Raw genomic sequence first — 23155 nt, 5'->3', positions numbered from 1 at the left:
AGTCCTGCTAATTATTTTATCAGTTTCTTGGGTGGCCGTCCATTAAAACATATTCAAACCATTTTCTTTCAGCCATGTTCCCAACTGGTCCCATTGTGGTGAATAATTAAATTACATGGCTAAACACAGACACAATGCATGCTCAGTGAGCATGTCAAATGTTCACATCAGATCTGCCAATCCCAAGACCCTGCATTTGAAAGCATTTAAATTGTGATTCCTTTTGAAATGTTTTATTATTCATAACAATCTTACATAAGTTGGTGGGTGCAGGGACGTCACAGGCCTGCCTGCTAAAAATACCATGCGGCATCAATAATGCAGGAATGAAGAGGTAGCGTTTAAAAATGCACGGTTTTGCTTCATCACACAGCAGTTGGCTGCGTGTGGCTTCAGCAGGCAAAGTTTAGAAGAGTTCTTTAAAGTGAGTGCGTCTGCAGAGGGACCAGACTGGGTTCACAGGGTGCTGCAGAGTCCTCACATACCAACTGCTATGAAGAAGCAGATTCAAGTCATTTAGGTTTATCTAATTTTTATGTCTTTGTCTCTTCTTTTTTCTCCTTTAAGTTAGGCTTTATGAAGGTTTTGCATTTGCAGTTATTACAGTTTTATTCATTCTCACTTTAACTGGCGTATTAATCTACTAGCTGACAAGGTATAACCAGTCACATGCAAACTGGTATACAAGGTGGACTTTAGAAACTGTCATGTGTTCCAATGACAAAGTCGATCACCGCCACAGCTCTGCAACACCAAACTCCTGCTTGTGCCAGGTTGATATTATTTTCTTGTTAATATCCTGTTATTTAGCATTGAGTGTGAGCCGATTGTCGCTCTGATATATTTCCATTCTCTGCTAAATTGAATCTACTCTGATCAGATTACACTGAGCAGACATAAATCGGGCTCTCTATTATTATAGAACACGACTATTTTAGTGTTCCTGCCATGAAAACGTCTGACCGCGTTGAAGCAGATTTCTTTTGTCCTATTCTTCTCTTCGTTCAATCATAACACTTATTGCTGCCAATGACTGTGCTCTGGAGTCCAAGTCAGGTCTGCTTATGTTAGCTTAGCATGCTTTCTATCATGTCTTAAGAGTGAGCATAGTTGCTGTTTGGCTCGTTGAGGTGTAATAATGGGTCCTCTTGGCAGTGCTGTTGTTTATGGATCAAAAAGTGATCCATAAAAAAATAGTCCAAATAGTGATCTGCAGGTCTGCAGCTACTTAAAGATCTGGCTCGCGACTGAAAACGCCTGAAGTATTAAAGGAGTGTGCGCGGAAAAACTACCAAACATAAGACCTGTAACTCTGAGTTGTGAGCCGTCTGGGAACTTGCACACAGGCTGTGTTTGCCCTTTAAATACAAAGTGACTATTGTTATAATCCTTTAAAAGATTATTAATAACAATGGCCTGAAGGGAATTTCTGATATAAATGTGGCTCACTGGCAGTATACAGTCCCTGACAGGCTGGCAGCATTGACCGTTATTTATTCAAACTAATAGCTAATGAATCACCACCTCCTTGCCAAACTATTTCTAGTTGGCTACTGGCTCATATCAACAGCCCGCTAGCATTTATTTTATCCTCTGATTTGAGTAAATAATCAGCACGATGTAGATTTATGGATCTTGGTTAGTTATTAATCTAAATGTAAATAAATGTTATTGGCATAAACATACAAGGAATTGTTCTTTGTCTTTCCCCATCCATTTGTACTCACAGAGAGTACACTTTGAGCAGTTGGCAGCCATACAAGGTACCTGGGGAGACGTATATGGGCTACTGTAGATGCCTTGCTCAAGAACACTTTAGCCATGAATGTGGAGGGGATTTGAACCAGGGAAGCTACAGTCCCAAATCCACTTCTCTAACTCTAACTTCTCCACTACCCACAGCTCCCCCAGAGAACTGGGATATGAGAGGACTCATGCCACGTCCATATCTAGCAGTTACAGATGTTACGTTAAATGTAGAGGTAAAGCCAGCGGGCGTTTAGCTTAGCATTAGGTCAAACAAAAAAACAACAAAAACGCTTACCATTTCCTTCACTTATCTTCTTTTCCTTTTCTTTTAATGCGTGTGTTTTTATTGTGAATTAAACAGCAACATCGTAAATTTGATTTGGAGGTTTATGTATGCAAATTTCTTTAGCTTTAAACGTGCTGTCTTTGTGCCCTGGCCTAAGCTGCCACAGTGGCAGGTGTCTGGGTTTAATATAGTGAAGATTTATTGGTTTTATTTGAGTATCTACAGTAATTGATGAAGGACTAAACACTGATAATAACAATTCTGCAGAATTAACACAAGACAAGACCAGATAAAAAGAAAAAAATAGTAGTGTTTTACTGGTTGCAGCTGTGCTCTCTATATTCCTGCTACACAACACAAACGCTGCCGAGACTAAAACCTCCCAAGAAGAACGGCTGCATCAGTCATTTCAGCATATATGACAAATGACAAAGCTTTACTTGGAGCTTTACTTTATACAAGAGACACATGGTCGGAGCAGAAGGATGGGTCAACAAAACATCAGTTTTAGATGATGATGGCAAATTTTGTTTTCCTGTCCAACCAACAATCCACCTTATTTTTTAAAGCACTACCAGGGTCATCCCCTGACTATACTGATTGTAACCATGACACCATATACTTGGTAACTTAACTATAGCGTAGCTGTAATTTTAATCAAAACCTTGTAGCTTCCCTAACTCTAACAAAGTACTTCTTCTGTCTGAAACTGTTTGTGTGTGTGTATACAAAGCCAAGTCAAATAACAAAGACCATAAAACAAATCTTAGAGCTGATATATTTTTCTGCCGTGATTAGTTATGTTTTCAGTTATGGCACAGTGAAAGGAGGCCGCCCCCCTGATAGCAGCACAGGATCAAGTGCATGCATGGATGAAGAATGTTTTGTAATGTATAAAGTGGTTGACTTGTTTCACCGTCGCCTCTGAAAAACATATCTAATCAGGAGAGGGGGAGTTATTTCAGCGAGGCTGTGAGCCAGAGTGATGAAACACATTCACAGAACTGGCTCCTGTTCCAGATTATAAAATCCATATGTTTTTGATCAACAGTAAACCAACATGTTGCGTGTGTGTTTGTGTAGGCGGGCACGGTGAGGGACTCCATGGCCAAGTCGCTGTACAGCGCGCTGTTTGACTGGATTGTGTTCAGAACCAACCATGCCCTGCTAAACAACAAGGACCTGGAGGACAGTTCAAAGGTAGGAATGACAAGACCCTCGCACACATAAAGACATTTTGTGCTCGTATACACAAACATGCCTACATACAGTTTCTTGCAGCAAGATTTCATTTTCTCCCAACCATCACATGTATTATATAATGTAAATGATATACATTATATAGATAAAGAAATACACACACTGCAACAAAAATAACAAATAGAGGTCTAGTCCTTACTGTTCATGTCAGAGTGTTAATGTTGTTCAGCGTAGCCCACTGATTAAAATGGTGTCAAAATAATAGAAACATGAGTTGATACAACACCAAAACACAGTTAAATCAACAGCGTACCATAACGTTGGTGAAGCTAAATACATTCATCTTCACTAGTGTACCTAATGAACTGGTAAGTGAGTGTTCATACCATGAACATCAGTATACACTGACTCTGCATTTGTCATCCTCATTGTTCATAGTCTCTCCTCTACATTTGTCTCTTTGTTTACTCCTAGAGGCCTGGAGTAGAGTGATATGAAAATTTTACACTGTGTGTGTGTGTGTGTGTGTGTGTGTGTGTGCGCGTGTCAGTGTGTGTTGGATTGGCAGCTGGCAAGTCGTACCCAGCGGGGACATCTAAAGAATTAGAAAACGGATCTTTCTGTCTGTGTGTGTGTGCGTGTGTTTGTGGGTGTGTGTGTGTGTGTGTGTTGGTTTGTGTGCCAGGAACATTTGGGCAGATGGCATCAAGTTCCCCTTAGCTCAGTTTACACCCTGTGGTCCTATGATGTCCCAGTACAGTGTGTTTGTGTGTGTACTTGTATTACTCCTGTTGTGAGGACAAAAATATGTTGACTTTCACCTCTTTTGGTGACAAAATAAATTCACCTTAAAATTTAAAGTTAAGTTGTAGACTTGGTTTGCGGTTAGGATTTGGGGTGTAGCAGTTAGGATGGGGGCTGAATTAAGTCTTTAGAATACTAATGTAAGTCAATGTAATGTCCTCTGAAGTGATGAAAACACCACTGTGTGTTTGTGTGCGTGTGTGCGTCTCCCTTGGTACTGACATCATCTGTGTGTGTGTTTGCAGTGGGGTCGATGAGGTTGCACTTTCTGTCAAGGTCATTGTTCTTATGTTCACATAACAGTTTATATACGTGGCCTGTGTTCATGTGTGTTTTTTTAATGCCAGAATAAAAATGACTCTTCGGAGACAAATAACAACACTCAAGAACAACATTCAATTAAATTAGAAACCAGTTTTACAGTCCATTTCATAATTAGAGGTCCTCTTTGAGCGAACGCCTCCTCAGATGGTGCGTATTAATGACATCTGATGACATGAATCTTAATGACAGCCAGGGGGCAACTGGGACACTGAGGCTGTAAATGGGGAGACAAAGAAAAGAAAAAAGAAGATAAATTAATGTTTGCAGTGTTGCAAAAGGATTATTTATGTTCATCTGTTCTGTAGAAACTGTAGAAACAATTTGTCTTTCCCCCCAGATCCTGTCTATAGGAGTCCTGGACATCTTCGGCTTTGAGGATTATGAGAACAACAGCTTTGAACAGTTCTGCATCAACTTCGCCAATGAACGGCTGCAGCACTATTTCAACCAACACATCTTCAAGCTGGAACAGGTACAGTGGTGTTACAGTCTTTCTTTCTCTTTCCTATCCTTTCCTCTCTTCCAGACAATCACTATTGTGTAGTTGCTGACAGCACGTCATTGCGTTTTGTGCCTCGCTGGCACTATGACGAAGTTAGCGACACACAAACATTCATACGTGATCTCCTCCGCCGTGCCGTGTCGTCACTCCGCGCGCTGGCGTCATAACATTGTGGGTGTTGCACATTCCTCAGCAATGCTTTTGTTTGCGCTTGATTTGAATGGTGAAGTAAAGAATGGAGCCTCCTAGCTTCCTTTTCGGTTTTTGTAGTTTTGCTTCATACAGCACGCCGGTGAAAACGAATGGTTTCCTCTTTAGTGGAAAACTCTGAACGTAGTACAATAACACACTGTTGGGAGGGAGCTGCTACACACATACTTTGATGTATACGTGGTGGAGGTCCTGTTTAAGTGGCACCAGTGATAATGAGTCTGCCTCCTTAACAGTGGAACAACGCACAATAGAGATGTTAGGAAGGAAAACTAAGTTCACGCTAGAGAGGGTGCTCGTGTGTGTAGTTGTTGTGCTGCTTGTTTTTGTTGTATTCTTTTGTATTTGAACTGACTGACTTGAACTGAAGTGTTGAGGCTGCCTTCCTGGTTTTCCCGATAAAAATTATCCAGTTTCGGAGTTGAATGTCCCCTGATCCAGCCACGTGTCCTCTGATATTACAGTGCATGCAGCCATAATTATGTAGCTAGGCTGGCGCACACATCCATTAGTGTAAAAGGTCAGAGGAAAAGTGCTGAATAACCAGAACTGACTGAAACGCTGGCTTAGAGTGCTGAAATCAGACAGACCAGCATGTATCTTGACATCTAAGCGCTGCTAACACCAGCAACACTTTGAGCTTTTAGCAGCTCATTGTGTGTTTTTCTCACTTGGCTTGGTTTGTTTACTACTTTTGCCTCTAAATGGCCTCCTTCTCTCCTTTTCCCTTTAATTTCACCGCTGCTTCCTCAGAGTCATCGCCGCTACGCTTGAGAGAGACATCATCTCCAGCGTCATACTCTCTCTCTCTCACTCAAAAGGGCCATTACTGGACCACTAATCCCTGGCCAGCTATATTATGTATTCATTATGCTTATTCATTCAGGTACCGACTGCCAAACCACTTCATATTCTGTGTGCATGATTTTTTCCCCTAAATTATATCCATAGAGAAATAGCGAGGGCATTGATAGCAGGAAAACGACCGAGAGAGATATTTTGGGGGGAGATAATGAGTCTCAATCAGATGGACTGTGTCGCAGTAGCTGTCAGCTCTCGTCTTCGTCTTGCTGAATGCCGATAAGTTGTGGCAACTTAGCAGGTGGGCCCATCGCTGCTGGCTAAACGAGGAGGGGAAGGGGGTGGAAAAAAAAGAGCAGTGTTTCAGTAAACAAGTGCAATAACGTCCTTTCAGCCTCGATGAAGATCACAGACCGCCAGTCAGATAGTGCTAATGGCTCTGCTTTCCGTTTCTGTTAGCCCTCAGGCCACACACAAACACACACACACACACACACACACACATACAATCACAGAGGTAACAAGTATTAATAAACGTGACAGTTAAGCCCTTTTTAGCTATTGTCATACCAGGAAAAGGATGTAATTTTGCTTTATACATACAGAATTAGTTCGTTACTATAAATGCGCACATGACACATCTATCACTATTAGATTTTAAATAAGCTAACAGATGCCCACTGTTTTTCTTAAGCTGGTATAATATATACTTCGCTCTAACAATTATTGTATAAGAAATGAGAATAAACCTCCTGCTCTTTTAAAAGTACCATAAATTGTGTTATGTTTGCAGTCATTCTTTGACAGCAGGTGCTTCTCGATGATTATCTCTACTTTGAATGAACCTTTCATTTAAAGGTTTGTTCCTGTGTTATGTTCAACTAATAACTGTGAAAGTGCTGCAGAGACTCTCACCCTCGCAGGACGGTGCCCAATATTGTTTCAGAGTTCACGTTTATTATCCTTTAATCACTGGGGTCCTCCGAACCTTTGGCTATCTGCTGTCCTGTGAGTTTATTTTACAGGACAACAGTTGAGGTGGAGGTGAGATCAGGGGCCCCTCTGAGGCAGGCTGGCTGGTATAGCTTCCTCATCGAGGGTTGCCAGATCTCAACTGATTTGTGTTTGTTTGAATAAAGTTGTGCAGTTCGCACGGCGGGCCCCTTCTACCCTCAGTTTGACGTCATTTCACAAGAAAGCTCTCCACACCTTGTCTGTATCAGGCCTGAAACTGCTGACCTCAGATCTGCCGCCACATACTTTTAGAAGATACAGAAAGTTCCCTAGCTTCCCTGTTATTGTTAACTGAGGAAGTTCATATTACCCTTACCATTATTTATTACCCAAAGAGAGTCCTGCTGCTGACTCCTGAAGCAAGTAACAGAGTCAGAATCAGAATCAGCTTTATTGGCCAAGTATGTGTGCACATACAAAGAATTAGACTCCGGTAACTTTTCCTCCCTTGTACAAGAACACACAGAACTTAAATAAGCGTAAAGAATAAATCTCAATCTTAACACATAAAAATAAAAAATTGAAAAATAAAGGATAAGAGCAGATGTATACAGCGATCCAGGAGCTGTACAGTGAGTATATACAGTTAACGCAGAGTTATTGTTGTTGTTCATGTGAATGGTCTGACACTCTGTGACTGCTCAGAGTTCATCAGAGCGACAGCCCGGGGGAAGAAACTGTCTTTGTGGCAGGTGGCTTTGGCGTACAGTGCTCTGCAACGGCGGCCTGAGGGGAGGAGTCTAAACACATTGTGTCCGGGGACACAATCTTTAAATAATGTCCCTCCAGTTCTTTTGAACCAAGTGTCCTCTTTAATTTCTTAATAGTCACACTGAGTAAGCAGCATTTTTAAGCAAACTTCATATTACCCAAAGGGTCAACAATCCTTCTCTCAAACTAACACAAACTCAGAAATAAAAGAACATCACAACTTAAAGCAATCATATAACCTGTATCCAGAGATCTGCAGCTCAAGTTTCTCATTCTACATTCATAGCACAACAAAGTAATACAGCCTTTGTTTTTGAACATTTTTGAAGATACAAACATCTTTTATAATTAACCTTTATTGATAAATCACTTACTTGTCAAAGGACAGAACCCACAGTGGTCCAGGGTTTACATTTAGTGTGCTGCTTTTGGGACCAACGGTAACCTGAAAAATGAAGCTAGCGCCTCAAGTACCAAAAACTGCAGTTCCTCTAATGGCCACTTGAGGCTGACTCCAAATTTGAGTTAGTCCCCATAGATCAACTTTACAGCAGAAATAAACAGCCTGGTACAAAAATAGTTTTGGTCTCTATAGCTAATTTACCCAATCATGCCAACTATAAGGAGGTACATTTTTATATGACTGTTTAAATTTTATCAACACTTTAAGTTACACTGCCTGCATTTAGTTACTGGTGAGTGCTGTCACAGGTTGCTAGCTGTTTACCTACAGCAGGTGCGCTCACCCAGCTCCCACTCACACTCCATCTCATCGACCGTTAGCCGGGAGTTAGATGGAGTCAGGCTGTGCCAAGATGGCGACATCCAGAACTTCTACAATGAGCTTCAAAACTGCTCTTCATAAATCCTAAGGGTGATTTCATGAAAGATTTGCCCATCTTTATATACAATCAGTGGTTGTGACTAGTCAGTTGAGTTGCAAATTGTAAGTGCAGACGTTTCTGTCCAGTTTCTAAATGATAATGTGTCCAGAAAATATCTGCCTGAAGCTTCTAAAATCTGTTATCAACAATCAGCTGTGAATCAATATTTTCTATCAGTCGGCACACCTGATTTTTGAAAGGTGACTATCACTATCCATCAGGGGGATTTTTCTCTTCTCGGCCTTATCAGCAGAGTGTGTTTACCTTTGGAACGGCAGCCAAAGCTAATAGCACCACACCAGTCGGAGTGTGAGGAGTCTCCAGTCCAGTGTTTACACTCAACATGCCAGTTGGTGCTCGATTTCTTTTCTGTGTGATATATCAAAGTAAGAAAACACATGACGGCCACCGCCCAAGGCAAACACGGTATCATGTTTTACTAGTGAGATATCATATGGGCTCGGAACCGAAATAAAAATATGTGGCCTGGTTTACCTTCATCGCATAGAAAACCCTGCTGTCGAGTCGTAACGCAAGTGACGCAAGGGGAATCGCAAATTTATGTCCCTTCTTCCTTAATAGGAACCTCCCATTCTTTTTAATTAAGTATCCTTTTTAATTTCTTAATAGTCACATTGATTAAGCAACGTTTTTTTTGCAGACTTCATATGCTATTATATGCCTTGGCAAGACCGGCTTGAAGTGCGCGTTAAATGGCAGCACTTACAGCATGTCTTCTTTTTTGTCTGACAGCTCCATCAGTTTCTACATCTCCTTCTCTCAGTCCTTTCAAAACCACCAGAACCTGCTCCAGCTCTCATTATAGCACCACTGTTCCTCCTGTCTGCTCAATAAAAACACTCAGCTGTCATAATAAGAGAGACGGGCGCTGAGGGAGAGAGAAATAAAAAGACAGGGGGAAAAGAGATAGCAGGATAGATGGAGAATTGCACACAAATACACACAGCCTCCCTCACCTCTCCACCGGGGCGTTGAGCCAAACACATTTCACATTGCCTCGCACTGTGTTACGCAGCAGAGAACAGACACATAGTTGACTAACGGGTGGAGGGATGACCACAAATCCTGACAAACCTCATTGACCACAACAGAACTCCCTGCTTTCTTCAGCACAGTAGGAGATTTTAGGGCTTTTATTGCTTGCAGTTTGGATGTGTTTAATCTTTAGTCTCTCTTTGCATAGAGGTGTTAGCGGACATGTCAAAGTGTCATTTAATTGATTTCAGAGTGCTTTGTGGAAAATCAACAGTGTCCATTAATAGAAATTGTTGTTTTTGTGCGGCATCGGAAATTTTAGAACCCCTATTCCAAAGCTAAACTGTATTTCATGGCTTATGTGATGGGTAAATTGTCTCTTTAACAACCAGATGTCAGTCTCCTGCTTGCGGCTGATATCCAGTCCCACCTCATTCCATAAGTGCTCTGTTAGGGTGATGCAGCTGCAGTTAGCAGTTGTAACCGTTGCAATCCTGAAACAGGTAATGTGTGCTGCCAGACATGGCATTTATCTTCTTCAAATGATTAATGTGGCACAATGGTAGACATCAGAGAGTGCCAGTCGTGGAAGAAGACCTACTTGGATCCTTCAAATAAACTTCCTGTCATCCTCCGCGTCAAATGTGGCGCGTCCAATATTTTTTTTTTCACATAATTTGATATAAATGTGGTCTACTGGTGGCATTACTCTGCTACAACTATATGTCCTGCAGAATTATTAGCATCATCATATGGAAATATTAAAGTCAGAGGAAACGTTTTAAAGAAAAGGTCCATTTCAGTGTTGTAGTTGGTAATGGTGAGGCTGATTGCATTTTCTTATATTCTGCTGGGTAGTTTAACGTTTGTTGATTGTATTTTGTGTAACCAGGCAGGCTCCCATAGATCTCCGTCAGTACCGGACAAAAACCCTTCACTGCATCATTGTACCATCACAACCAGCTTGCTTATTTGACCACTTGAAGATGTATGGGCTTACCGTGGCCAGGTTGCTTGTTCATATGTACATCCGACTCAATCATGTGAGCGGGATGTTTCAGAACAAAATTTGGATTAAAAACAAAACAATTGGGGTTGAAGGTCACTGTGACCTCGGAAGACAGCCCTTTGCCCGTAGCCAAGAATTCCCATGCTGGTTAAAACAAAACTTCTTACAAATGTGTTTTAAGATAAAATAAAGAAGTGACGACCTTTTAAATCTCGAAGGTCAACTTTACTGTGACGTTACAATGTTCTGCACAACGTATCTGGCCAGTGCTGAACACTGTAAACTCAAAGAAACAGGTTGGCAGAGACACACAACCACAAGGTAGTAATTGCAGCTTTAACTTAAAGTCTTTTGATTCTGAGAGCTTATGCTTAGTTAAACTTCATCTTGGCTAAAACCAGACAAGCTCAGGTTACAGTGGGCAAAGCCTGGCGTGCTCTCACATGATCTGAGTTATACTATTATTAATTTAATATTGTCATTTTAGGCTGTCTCCTCTATTACCTTCATTAAATCAGATGTTTTCATTGGACCTCCCCTGTATTCCAGCATTTGATTTTATATCTCTATTGAGCCCTCAGAGCAGCTCATTCTATTTTCTCTGTCTTTATGGGCATTCACTTGTCATTCTCAGTCTAAATTAGTGCCTTAACTGGACTTCTGTGAATTCAATCTTGCAGAAGACTAAAGCAGTATGGCTCTACAATGATCAGAGATCATATGAAGATGTAGAGGCTTGTTTGTTCCTCAAAAACATCTCCTGAAACAGCTGTTTCAAACTTGCTGGACACAGCATGTCTGGTATGTAATAATGAAACTTGATTCATGTTTTGCATAGTGAGTCACAGCTTTGTAGTCCTCTGTGCAGCGTTTACGCTAATGTGTTTGGTAATAAAATGGCTGATGAGTGTGTGTTTATCTCTCTATCAGAGTGGCTGCATCCAATTCCGTCTCTGAGTCAACACATGTGTTCACAAACTCTCACAGACACAACAAAGGTAGCCAGATGAACTGTGTCAGCCATCGCCGAGCGCTCGGCTTGATGAGATTTAAACAAAAGCACACACATGCAACTTTTTACGGCACTGTTTTCATTTTTCCTTGATCCGGTGCAGGCTCTGAATAAAAACCAAACGCACCACATGTTCTGAATGCCTCGTCAGTGATTCAGCGGCCTTAAAAAAGAACGAGAGGGCAGACGTGTCGCCTATGTAAAAGTATGTTCCAGCGCTGCTTTAAATACTTCTGTCTCAGTTTAATAGTGAGGTAGCATGGGCTCCAGCTGACTGTCAAAATATTTGACTTTTTTTTCCTTTGTGTATTTAATGCGAGTTCAAAAATACATACTGACTCTAATAGAAACATATAAATGGTGCCATAAATACAGTAGTAATTAGTAATCAAATAGTTATAAACACAATGGCACACATAAAACTCGATACAATATGTAGACATCAACACTTAAAACAGGTATGTTATGCACTCAAACACCCTAAAGTTATAATTAAAACAATGTTTATTTTAAGATCAGTCATTAATCTTTATGTACATTCCTGTGCGTACTGATTGCTTGTTGACTGTCTAAAGGCCGGGGTACTCTTGATATGAACAAATGTGTAATAACAGACGTATCTGTGTGAAAGGCCATGCACATGTACTGAGCACATTCATGTTCTGCAGCATTTTGCCTGCAATGCACATGTGAAATAAACAGGAAGATTTCCAGATTTCTGAGCACGTTCATTCATTAAAGAGGGAAACACAGTATTGCTTTCAGTGACCTACCAGTTATTCCAACTACACACAAGACTCTAATAATAGCACAGGAAGCAGTCTTTTGTTCTTTCCGTCTTTGGATATCAGGTGCTGTGAAGAGCACTGCAGCATCTAAGGGCTGCCATAAGCCCTTTAATCATTATTGCTATTGATTAACCTGATACACTTGCACCTTTTCTTCTCATTCTGTTCAGCTAGACTCACTGCCTTGCTGTTGCTGACTCTTACCATTGTTGCTGAGCGTGCATGCGTTTTTCCATTGGTCAAACACACTGCGACCTGAGAGTCGCTGAAGCAGGATCTGTTTACATGCCGTTCTCAAATGTACCTCAACAGTAGCTATCCTAGAGGAGAACATTCTCCTTGTACCTCCCCTGACACTTTTTTCCACTTTCCATCCCAGCTGGCAGAGGGATTTTAATCTGTCTGTCCCACTGGCTTCTCCCTTAGGGGTATTAAGGGGATATGGGTCATTTACGTTGGCTGTCAATGGCCTCTGGAGGCATATAGACCTTACCAGCTGACTGTGCTTTTACTGACAGTCCACAAGCAGCGTGCTGTTTTGACAGTGACTAATCAGGTTTTTCAATTCATGGAAACCTGCTTGGACTTTTTGTGTGACACTGGAGAAAACAGGCACGAGTATAAGGTCTTCTGGCCCATGTGAACAAACATTTGAATTGTTATCATGGTCTTAAATGGTGAGTTGAGCTCAGTTCCAACCAGAGAATGGCTGAGGACTGTGTTTATATGTGTGTGAATCTTTCAGAAAAACAGCAAATTATATTTAGCTTTAGCTTATCGAAATAAAGTCAGGGACAGTATGTTGTTTGATCCTAAGACTCAAACTTGCTGGCCTGCATCATTTCTGCTTTATGTGTTTGTTGACCGGAGTCCTCTGTGTTTCACTCTGCAGGAGGAGTACAGGGCGGAGGGCATCACCTGGCACCACATCGAATACATCGACAACAGCGGCTGCCTCAACCTCATCAGCAAGAAACCCACGGCTCTGTTCCACCTACTGGATGAAGAGTGCAAGTACGCCACCTGTTGATTCACACAGATCCTGATGTAAACGTATAGCAAGATGCAGCTCATCTTGTCATCAGTGTACTTTTTAGATGATGGTTGACATCACACATAGGGCGGCTGCGGCTCAGTAGGTAGAGCGGGTTGTCCACGAACCAGAGGGTTAGTGGTTCGGTTAGTGTCCTTGAGCAAGACACTGAACCCTCAGTTCAGTTCAGTGTGTGCTTGTGTGAGCGAACGGGTAGATGTGTCTGTGACTGTAAAGCACTTTGAGTGGAATTAGGTAGAAAAGCGCTATATTTAAACAAGGTAATTTACATAAGTCATCTCACTTATCTTAATGTACGGCATTCACTGTGTGATTAGACCCGATACAAACAGTTATTATTTATTCAATTCATCTATTGATAAATTCCTGAGTATTTGATTAAACCTTTGGCTAACTACCACTACTGCCACTAATTAGCAAAGATAGTGTTGGTTGTGATTTAACTTTAAGGATTAAACGTTAACATGTGCTGATTGTTATTGAAAATGCTGCTGTATTATTTATCTGTAAAGGGTTGCCTACACAGAGCCTAACCTTAATGGAAATCTGCAGCATTTAGATTTATCGGTCTGTGTGCACATAAACAAACTACTTACAGCTTGCAAATGCATTGGAAAACGTACTACTATACATTAGCATCTGCTTGAGGGAGTGTTTTTTTTAGTTCTTGTCTGAAATACAGCAGATTAGGACACAACAACCAGTCCAAATACTGAACCAGCTGTCTCGCTGGAAAGTCATTGGGTGTTTTCTGTTGAGATTCTCACGCATAGTAGTCATGCTGCTATGGAAGGCTGTTTTAGTTTTACAAAGCATGCATTTTATTAGGTCTCTGTTTTAAGAATTCCCATACTTCTGACAATCAAGAGCTGGCTTTTTTCAAATAAAGTCTCTTTTTCAGCATTGCTGACAGCAGGAGTGGCCGTAATTGTAAATGAACGCTAACATTGCTATGTCCGTGCATTATTGCAGCCTTATGTGAGATTGGGCGCTCCTTAATACGCCAAATATTGTATTTCATAAGAATGCATTAACTTCTGAGCTTTGGGTCCTCTTTACTTCGGGCATGGTGGGACACCTCGTGTATAAAATACAGGGAGCCCCCAGAGCACCTCTGAGAGGTCTTGGTGTGCCCTTTAATGGATAAAATTTTGAAACGTTAGTTTGGATTTTCAGTGGATATTCAGGATCCCCAGGTCACTAATCCTAATGTAGGGTAACATCACTTCCTTTGATTCCACTATTTCAAAATCTAAACAAGTAGCACCAAAAGTGAGAAAACCTGCATGTTATTGGAAGAAAATCTGGTCTTTAATCACCATGTTAAAGGATGTCTGTTGAATCAAAGATTTTTTCTTAATTCATTTATTATTGCTAGGGTTTAACTTAAGCTCAACCACAAACTGATTCCTTGGATGACATTTTTGTTTTTCTCAGCCTTCTCTATGGTGTAACGTTCTACTGCAGGTCAGCACTCTGCCTCAGCATCTTTCTTTCCATAAATCAAATCCTACGCTCTCCCACTCCTTTCACATAAAAACACATCAGGCGGTACGCACACAGCCATATTTATCTCTGTTAGCTGTCATCTTACTTGCCACTTAGCTTAGCTGCTTCATCTGGATCTAATAATGCCTGGAATGGACCAAATGCTGTGTGTATATTTGTGTATATGTGAGTGTGTATTTTGGAGAATTAGGGTCAAAGGGGGATCTCTGAAGAAAAAATGAGGGGGGACGGGGTCTCTCCTGGGGTTTATGCTGTCACAGGAAGGAGCTTCATGCTAAATGATTACAGAGAAAGAAGGAAAGACGCTTAGAGATCTCATCATTCACACTTAGTGGTAGTCGCAGGGCTTCAGGGCCCCTGGAGAGATGGATTAGGTTACTGCAGAAAAGGGCATGAGTGTGGAGGTTCATTTCTACAGTAACAGCATCAGCCTTTAGGAGCCCTGCGGGTGTACTTCAGCCAGCAGTGAGTTTCAGAGGTGCAGAGAGGAGAGGTTTAGATGAAATGAAACATCCCTTTAGGAATGTTAAACCAGCCGGCCGACGTTAGTGGTAGATGGCTAAAATGTCCATGAAGCAGAGGTGAAACAACCTACGAAGATATTTGCAAGTAGAGGACCCGTAACTCTGTTTGTATTCAAGCCATTGACACAAGATTTAACCCCTGATGGTTACCGGGTTTGATTTAGAGAAACTGTATACTGTGTTACTGTTCAATTCAAAATAACACTGATCAAAACGAATGAAAAAGGAGAGTGCATTAGTTCCTGTCTTTTGGTCCATTCAGTCCAAAGTAAGAAATGTATTTCTTTTACATTTGGATTGCGCTTTGAACGTGACCCTGATGAGATCAATGTCCTTCTAGTTTCCCTCAAGCTTCCAATCAGACCTTGCTGGACAAGTTCAAGCGTCAACATGAAGGAAACAGCTACATCGAGTTCCCTGCTGTCATGGAGCCCGCCTTCATCATCAGACACTACGCCGGTAAAGTCAAGTACAGAGTCAAGGTGAGATTCATGCTCATGTTTGTACGCGTCTGAGTCTTCACATTCATCCATCACGTGACTGTCACTGTAAATAGCCATTTGGTGGACACTTGAGGAATATCTTACAGCATCATGACACATTCATTAATGAGTAAACACAACTGAAACCATAATTGTTTATAATTTTAATTTCATTTAGTGCTGGTCTGAAGCAACTAGGTTTGTCAAACGTTTAGTTACGATTAATCACCACTGTTGTATGGGGAACGCGTGATTAATCGCAAATTAATCACACTTTTTTGTATCTCTTCTAAATGTATCTTAAAGCGATAATGTTTTAATACTATCAATGTGGGAGTGGATAAATAGACGTTCTTTATGCAAATACTGTTGTTATTATTGCAATAATCCAACATAATTACAAATACTGTCCTGAATATTCTCCACAATAATTTCAGAGGTACTGCTTTCTCATAGGAAATGACGCATCTGTGTTGCGAGCTGTCCGGCACGATGTGCCTTTAGCAAGGGGAAGGAGGGCTCTCTGCATTAAATATGTGCCAGCGGTTGGCACTGAGCGGGTCGCCTTTTTGCCTTGTGCAGCTAAAAACCTAAAAGATCAGTAAACCAGAGGCCTTCTGTCTGTGTGGTAAAAGTCTAAAGCTCTATACTGATAAAGAAAGCTTCTTCTCACTTCATTCAAGCTTTATGGGCTCTGAAAGTCTGCAGCAGATCTACTTGTTGTCCTGTCGACCTATTTTTGCAGCTAGATCTAATTCTCCGCTGGTTTCCCAGCTGCGTTTTGATAAAAAGCACATGTGCTGGAATAGGTCGAGGGTATTGTTGTTTCACTGTATAATATAAATCCATAACAGCTGGTTATCATGGCCGTGGAAAGGTATTCCATATCTGCTGAGAGCCAAGGAGTCGTTCGGTGTGAACTGTGCAGCAAGAGGCACAGTAGTGAAATGTGTCTGACGTTGGCTCGGTACTGAACACACAGCTGACTGGTGTCATATGGAGAGAGAATATGTTGGAGGGTTTATAGTTCACGGCTCTGTTATCATAGCGCAGCTTCAGTCGAGATAATTCATTCCTTACAGACAGATGGGGCAGAGGACAGGGGCATGTGTTTTGTCATATTTAATGCAAAGCAAGAGATGAATGTGAATATGTCATTAATGCTAGTTTTTAGTTTGCTTGACTGTTTTGCTTTGATCGTGAAGATTCACATGAAGATTAAATGAACAGTTTGTGTAATTATCATGACTTGCTCTCGTTCTTAAGAAGTAACCAAAGCTTGACCTGTGTCCTTTCCTTCATTCAGGACTTCAGAGAGAAGAACACTGACCACATGCGTCCCGACATTGTGGCCTTGCTGAAGAGCAGCAAGAACGCCTTCATCTGTGGCCTGATGGGGATCGACCCCGTGGCAACCTTCCGCTGGGCTGTGCTGCGTGCTTATTTCAGAGCCCATGTGGCTTTCAGGGAGGCCGGCCGCAGACATACCCACAAAAAAACTGGTGAGGAACAGCAAACAGGTTTAGTATGCAGATCACTTTCGAAAATTTAAGCAAAACCGTTTCCGTCATTTTGATTGACTGTATATAAAGGTGGACAAATTGTCTGGGACATAACCAATAAAATTCCTGATGAGGGATTTTGAAGCTCACTGTAATTGTTTTTGGTCATCAGTGCCTGACTCCATCGAGCCCCTGACCTAACTAGGTGGCGTGTAGGTGAGGTGTGCAGGTGATGCTTAGGTCAGAGACCTAGCAACACGTGATTAAAGTATTCATAGCTTTAAACAGTTGAGTTACTGTAAATTCATCCACATACAGTTGTCATGAGACAATTTTTTTTTTTTTTTTTTGCACCAGACTGTAATTTGTTTGTTTCTTCTATAAAGTTGGGGATTTTAACATGGAGGTCCACTAACTCAGTTTTGGAGCCAGCCTCAAGTGGCCATTAGAGGAACTGCAGTTTTCAGCACTTGCGCGTTTGCTTTACTTTTAAGCCCAGATGTTGCCACTTGGTTATTTCACATGAAGTCTTTTTATATTTTATTTTTACTTTAGTATTGGTCAATGGTTTTATAGTGGGCGGACATCAGTTACAACCAGCTTAGCAACAAGTTGGGTGCCTTCTCGGCAGGGATTGTTCTACTTCTAACGTAATCACTGCCTGTCTCTTTCTGCTGTAGGGAATGATGCAGTTCCCTGTGCTGTTGTCAAAACTGTTGACAACTTTAGTTTCCTTCACCACCCGGTTCACCAGAGGAGCCTCGAGATCCTTCAAAGATGCAAGGATGAGAAATACAGTAAGTAAATCCAAAAACCCTCAGCTTCTTCGTGACTGGGGAGAAAAGCTAAAGTGCCTCTGCTTGGCTAACAGTTCAGTCAGACTGACAGCCGTGAAAACACAAACAGTGAAACTCCAGATTTGAATTTTTTATATTTTTTTTATTCAGTTTTGTGTGATTTCAAAAATGATTCACCAATGCAGTAACACAGGCAGCTGTGACAGTGTCTGGACGACTTTAGTCAAGCCGCAATTTTCAGTGGAGCTGCTTTCAGAAGAAAACATTGTTACTAAAAGTAAATATAATTCGTTTTAATCCAAAAGAATTATGAGCAGCTTTATAATCTGTCCGTCAACTTCCTGGGTTTTGTGTGATTTAGCTATTTAAATAGCCCACATACACATTTATGCTTTAATGGACTCCACACTGATAATATTTTGATTTAATGTTTAAAAAGGGGCATTGTATTAACATGGTTTATAATGGGGTGTATTCCTACTGAACTGAGCTAAAGGCTTTTAAATTCCAGTCAGAAGCCCTTCACCATCACCTCTCCAAAGAAATCAATCCCAGTCTGTGCTGACTAGAAGCTGGTAATGGTGTATCCCTCGTGTGAGCCTCAGTAAGCTGTTTTTATTCCAGGCCTTAATAAGACATTAGAAATCAGGTGTGTGTGTTATTTTGAGCTCTGCAAAGATGAACTCACCTGAGAGCAAATCTCTTAACCAGAAAATTTTCCCACGCACGAGTGATCAGACAAGTGAATCAGGGCTGTGCGGATCATCAGGGTTTAATGACACCCACGGTTTTTCTGGTCATCCGTTATTACTCGTCTTAGCACTGATAACAACGCTGGCGTGGCCGAGTGTGTCTTCACATCACGTGCCCTCACTTTGCTTTCATACACACGACTGTGGTGGAATTTAACACCTGCCAGCACTGAAACTGGTTTCCAAAGAAATTGCCAAGGAAACTCCCAAAAGTGTTTCTTCTGTTAAAGCGAAACCGATTTCACACCATGCCATCAGTTATGGTTAGTACGAGTCAGCCTGTGGAAACAGTTGTGTAATGTCTTCTTTAGCCTTGGAGGAGCTTTGTCAGGTAAAAACAAAGAACTCCTCATCGGTTTTTTAGAGTCTAATGAAAAATAAATGGAATATAGCATGTTGCATCCACATCCACGTTTAGCTTTCTTTTTTGTACTTTTTCTCACGAGTCTCCAGTTTAATGAAAATACACGTGTACAGTCAGTCCCCTCACTTTTTCTTGGTTTTAAAGAAATTATTCCTAATAATTATTCGCTCAATGACTCCAAAGTGCAAGTAATAGACCCCCGTGTACTGCACTGTACCCAAGAAGCAGTCAATCCCATTCAGCATGTATTTGCCCTATTTCCAGTCTTTCCGCTAAGCTAAGCAATCCAGGTGCTGGCTGTAGCTTCATATTTACCATAAGGACATGACAGTGGTATTAGTGTTCTCATTACATATTATACACAGCAAATAAACATGTTAAAGTGTAGAATTGTTCCTTGATTTCATTATACTTGCCTTTACTCAGACCTTGAGGCCTTCCTGGGAGACTTGAGCAGAGGATGAGGGGAGGACAGTGGGTAGATAGTGGCCGAAGGCTCTGCATGAAATATATCATGTCAGCGTTGAAAAAAGAGCTGCGGTGGTTGTTATGCTTCGCAGAGGTGAAGGTGAAGAAAGGGTCGAGAGTGGGTTTTGAGAGGAGTGGAAGTGAGAGCAACAAAAAGAAGTGTGGGGGCCCTGAAGGGTTGGATCTTCATGCTCTGGTTTCAAGTGGAGAGTGACTGAAATGGTGGTGTACATAAATCCAGTGAGCTTTAAATCTCATGCTGCATATCCTTTCTTTCTTTTTTTACTTTCCATCAAGACATCACTAGGAAGAATCCCCGGACACCTTTGTCAGATCTTCATGGCACCAACGCCCTGAATGAGAAGGCCAGCTGGTGAGTATGAGTCAATATGAGGCCCCGTTCAAACCTTGCATTAACATCCGTCCTGGGGAATCTGATCTCAAGTGACCAGCTTGAAGTACAGGTGTGAACACACCCAGGACGCATTGAGGACGCATTTGAGAGATCCTATCTCAGGCCACACTTGGAGGTGGTCTGGGTCGCATTCCTTTGGTAGCGTTAAAACACAATGAGTCAGCTCTGATGTCAGCGGAGTTTTGCCTCATTCATTCAGAAAATGATATAAATGATCATCAGGAAAGGAAAAAGCATTGTAAGTGGCGTTGTTCATTAGAAATGAGAGCATGAGAATAAAGCAAATATGAGCAAATATTCTGTCCTGGTAGCTGTTAACTAACTAAAAATAAACGCATCGAATCAAGAATTAACATACGGAAGTATTTAATATGACGAGTGTGATTCTGTCAGTACAGAGCACAAAACTCAGTTCGGATCTAAAAAGCTGACTGAGTACGCATATGAAGACACATTTTAATAGATAGATAGATAGATAGATAGATAGATAGATAGATAGATAGATAGATAGATAGATAATGCCAGGTGTGAACACAGGTACTTAAAGCTGGCCACTTGTGATTGGATTGCCCAGATCAGATATTAATGCAAGGTCTACACAAAGGCCTGAGTGTCAGAGTCAAAGACCTACATCTCTCAGCCTGTCTGTAGTAGTGTTTACTGTTGTGTAATAACATTAACGTGGTGTGCTTGTATTGTCCCTGGAAAATCGTCCTTCGCAGGAAGTGATAAATCAAAATACATCCCTGAATTACTCTGTGTAGTTGACAACAAAGTGAATCAGTACCGTGTATTTACTTCTCATCCCTCCTTCCCCCTGTAGGGATGGCTACGGTGTTGGATGTAATGGACGTCCCAGGTCGAGTCGTCTCTCAACGGGAAGTCCCGCCCTGGAAGAAGACGGGATCTTCCTCAACTCAACCAACAGCAAGCTCCTGGAGAGAGCTCAAGGAATCCTACTGTAAGCGACACACACACACACAGAGACTCAACATTTTATTATTTTGCATATACTGTTTTTTATCATACATATTAAGCCACTGTTACTTACCTCGCTTAAAGCTAACTATGTGGTGGTCTAATATTAGTAGTAACACACTTTATATGCGGATTATTATCCTCAAAATACTGTGCATTTTGTTGTTTTTGCTCTTTTAACAATTTTTTACCTACCATGTCAAGCCTCAGCTTTGGAAATATGTGTTGTGCACTGAGAGTATAAGGCCTGTTTAGTCTGTATTGTTATTTGTTACGTCTAAAAGGGAGGAAATCACAAGTAACCTTTGCTTTTTCATGATTTTAGTGCTCCGCAGTCAGTTTCTAAATGTCAAGAATTCCAACGTACATGAGCAGAGTGAACTTTGAAATGACGCTGCTATGCACAGTTAGATAAACTTGGATAAACTTTCTCTCACCTGTAGGAGGAACAAAAACTGCAAAAGTAAACCTACCCTTCCCAAGGTAAGACACTGACCTGACGCAACAACACAGCATTTTCTTGAAACAGTACCTAAACCGTCTGTTAAAATGTGTAAGACTTCCGTTACATATAATAACACACTGATTCATGTAATACCTGTGCAGCACTTGTTGGACATTAAGTCACTGCGCTACTTGAGTAGTGTGACGCTCCATGACCGCATCACCAAGTCTCTGCTTCACCTGCACAAGAAGAAGAAACCTCCCAGCATCAGTGCTCAATTCCAGGTCAGTGCTGCTGTCTCCCTCTGCTGGAAGACTTGATAAAGTACAACAACGTCAATGACACAGTGAACTGACTTTTTGTAGCAGTAAAATTGTAATATATTTAAACTTGCAGACTGGAAAGATTATACACTAATCCACATTTTTGAATATAAGTTGTATTTTCTTTCAACCTGAATGAGAATGTGATGTTGCTGGTTTGTGTTTGTGTGCACAGGCATCACTCAATAAGCTGATGGAGACTCTCGATCAATCCGAGCCGTACTTCGTCAAGTGTATTCGCTCCAACGCTGAGAAGGTATCTTCTACCGCAGAAGCGTCAATACTGAACTGCAACTGCTGCTCAGAGTGACTGGAAGCCTATTTCTGTTTAAATCTTTACTCATTAATGCTTTTGCTTTCCGTCTTGCTCAGCTGCCGTTGCGTTTCAATGACAGTCTGGTGCTCAGACAGCTTAGGTACACGGGCATGCTGGAAACCGTCCGGATCCGACAATCAGGATACAGCATCAAGTACACTTTCCAGGTAATCCTTTCCTGCTGCCGTCCCACAGCAGTTCCTCAATCATGCCGTTTTTTTGGATATTTATTTGAACCTTTGAGCACTGATACAGATGGCTAGCAGATTATATCAGTTATTTGTCTGCACGTTTGGATGTGCAGTCGAACTGTCTATGAAGAGCAGGTAGTCAACAAAGTGTGCTGTAATGTGCTGTTTTTCATGTAAATTGCCTGTTTAAGCAGCATTGTGTCTAAAGATGGTTCATTGATCATACGCACGTCTTCTTTCAGGACTTTGTTCGTCACTTTCATGTGCTGCTTCCCCGGGGCACGAGCCCAACGAAGTCAGGAATCAGGGAGTTCTTCAGACAGATCCACCTGCCACCCGCTGGGTATCAAGTGGGAAACACAATGGTACTTGTTCTGGAAATCAGTCCATCTGTTGTTTTACTTTCATTACTATACAGTACAAGTTGTCTTAGTGTTAAACATCTTCTATCTCAGTCAAGACAGCCACAACAAGCAAACAAGATATCGGCTATTGGCTATTGGCAATTACGCTTAGAAAGTATCAAATCATTTTTCAAGTTAAAACATTAACATCAGTTAATCTTCTCAGATTTGGATCCTAAAATTAGACTCTACTTACTGTAAATACCTTCTTAAACTGTCTTCTGAAATTAAACTGCTTTCCAGACATCTTAAAATCACTTGTTAAAGTACCTTGAAGATTTTAATCTAAATAATTGTCTATTCAGTTCATCATCTGTTGCAAATCAGCCTAAGACCCAAAG

The 23155-nt window shown here is 41.3% G+C and overlaps 1 protein-coding gene across 1 annotated transcript in view; it reads left to right on the top strand.

Annotated features, from left to right (window-relative positions):
• The window catches only part of LOC311495702 (unconventional myosin-IXAa-like), a 118742-nt gene that overhangs the window by 84899 nt on the left and 10688 nt on the right, over positions 1–23155 (top strand). Inside the window, exons 10-22 of the mRNA XM_084555248.1 lie at positions 3119–3235; positions 4701–4835; positions 13183–13304; positions 15718–15859; positions 17166–17361; positions 18042–18158; positions 20040–20115; positions 20981–21118; positions 21579–21618; positions 21742–21864; positions 22079–22159; positions 22276–22386; positions 22653–22775. Coding sequence (XP_084411374.1) covers positions 3119–3235; positions 4701–4835; positions 13183–13304; positions 15718–15859; positions 17166–17361; positions 18042–18158; positions 20040–20115; positions 20981–21118; positions 21579–21618; positions 21742–21864; positions 22079–22159; positions 22276–22386; positions 22653–22775 — 1521 coding nt within the window. The remainder of the gene's footprint in view (positions 1–3118; positions 3236–4700; positions 4836–13182; positions 13305–15717; positions 15860–17165; positions 17362–18041; positions 18159–20039; positions 20116–20980; positions 21119–21578; positions 21619–21741; positions 21865–22078; positions 22160–22275; positions 22387–22652; positions 22776–23155) is intronic.

The sequence above is a fragment of the Chelon labrosus genome (assembly GCF_963514085.1).
Source record: "Chelon labrosus genome assembly, chromosome: 11".
In the NCBI taxonomy this organism is placed as follows: Eukaryota; Metazoa; Chordata; class Actinopteri; order Mugiliformes; family Mugilidae; genus Chelon; species Chelon labrosus.
This window is presented reverse-complemented; position numbering and strand designations above follow the sequence as displayed.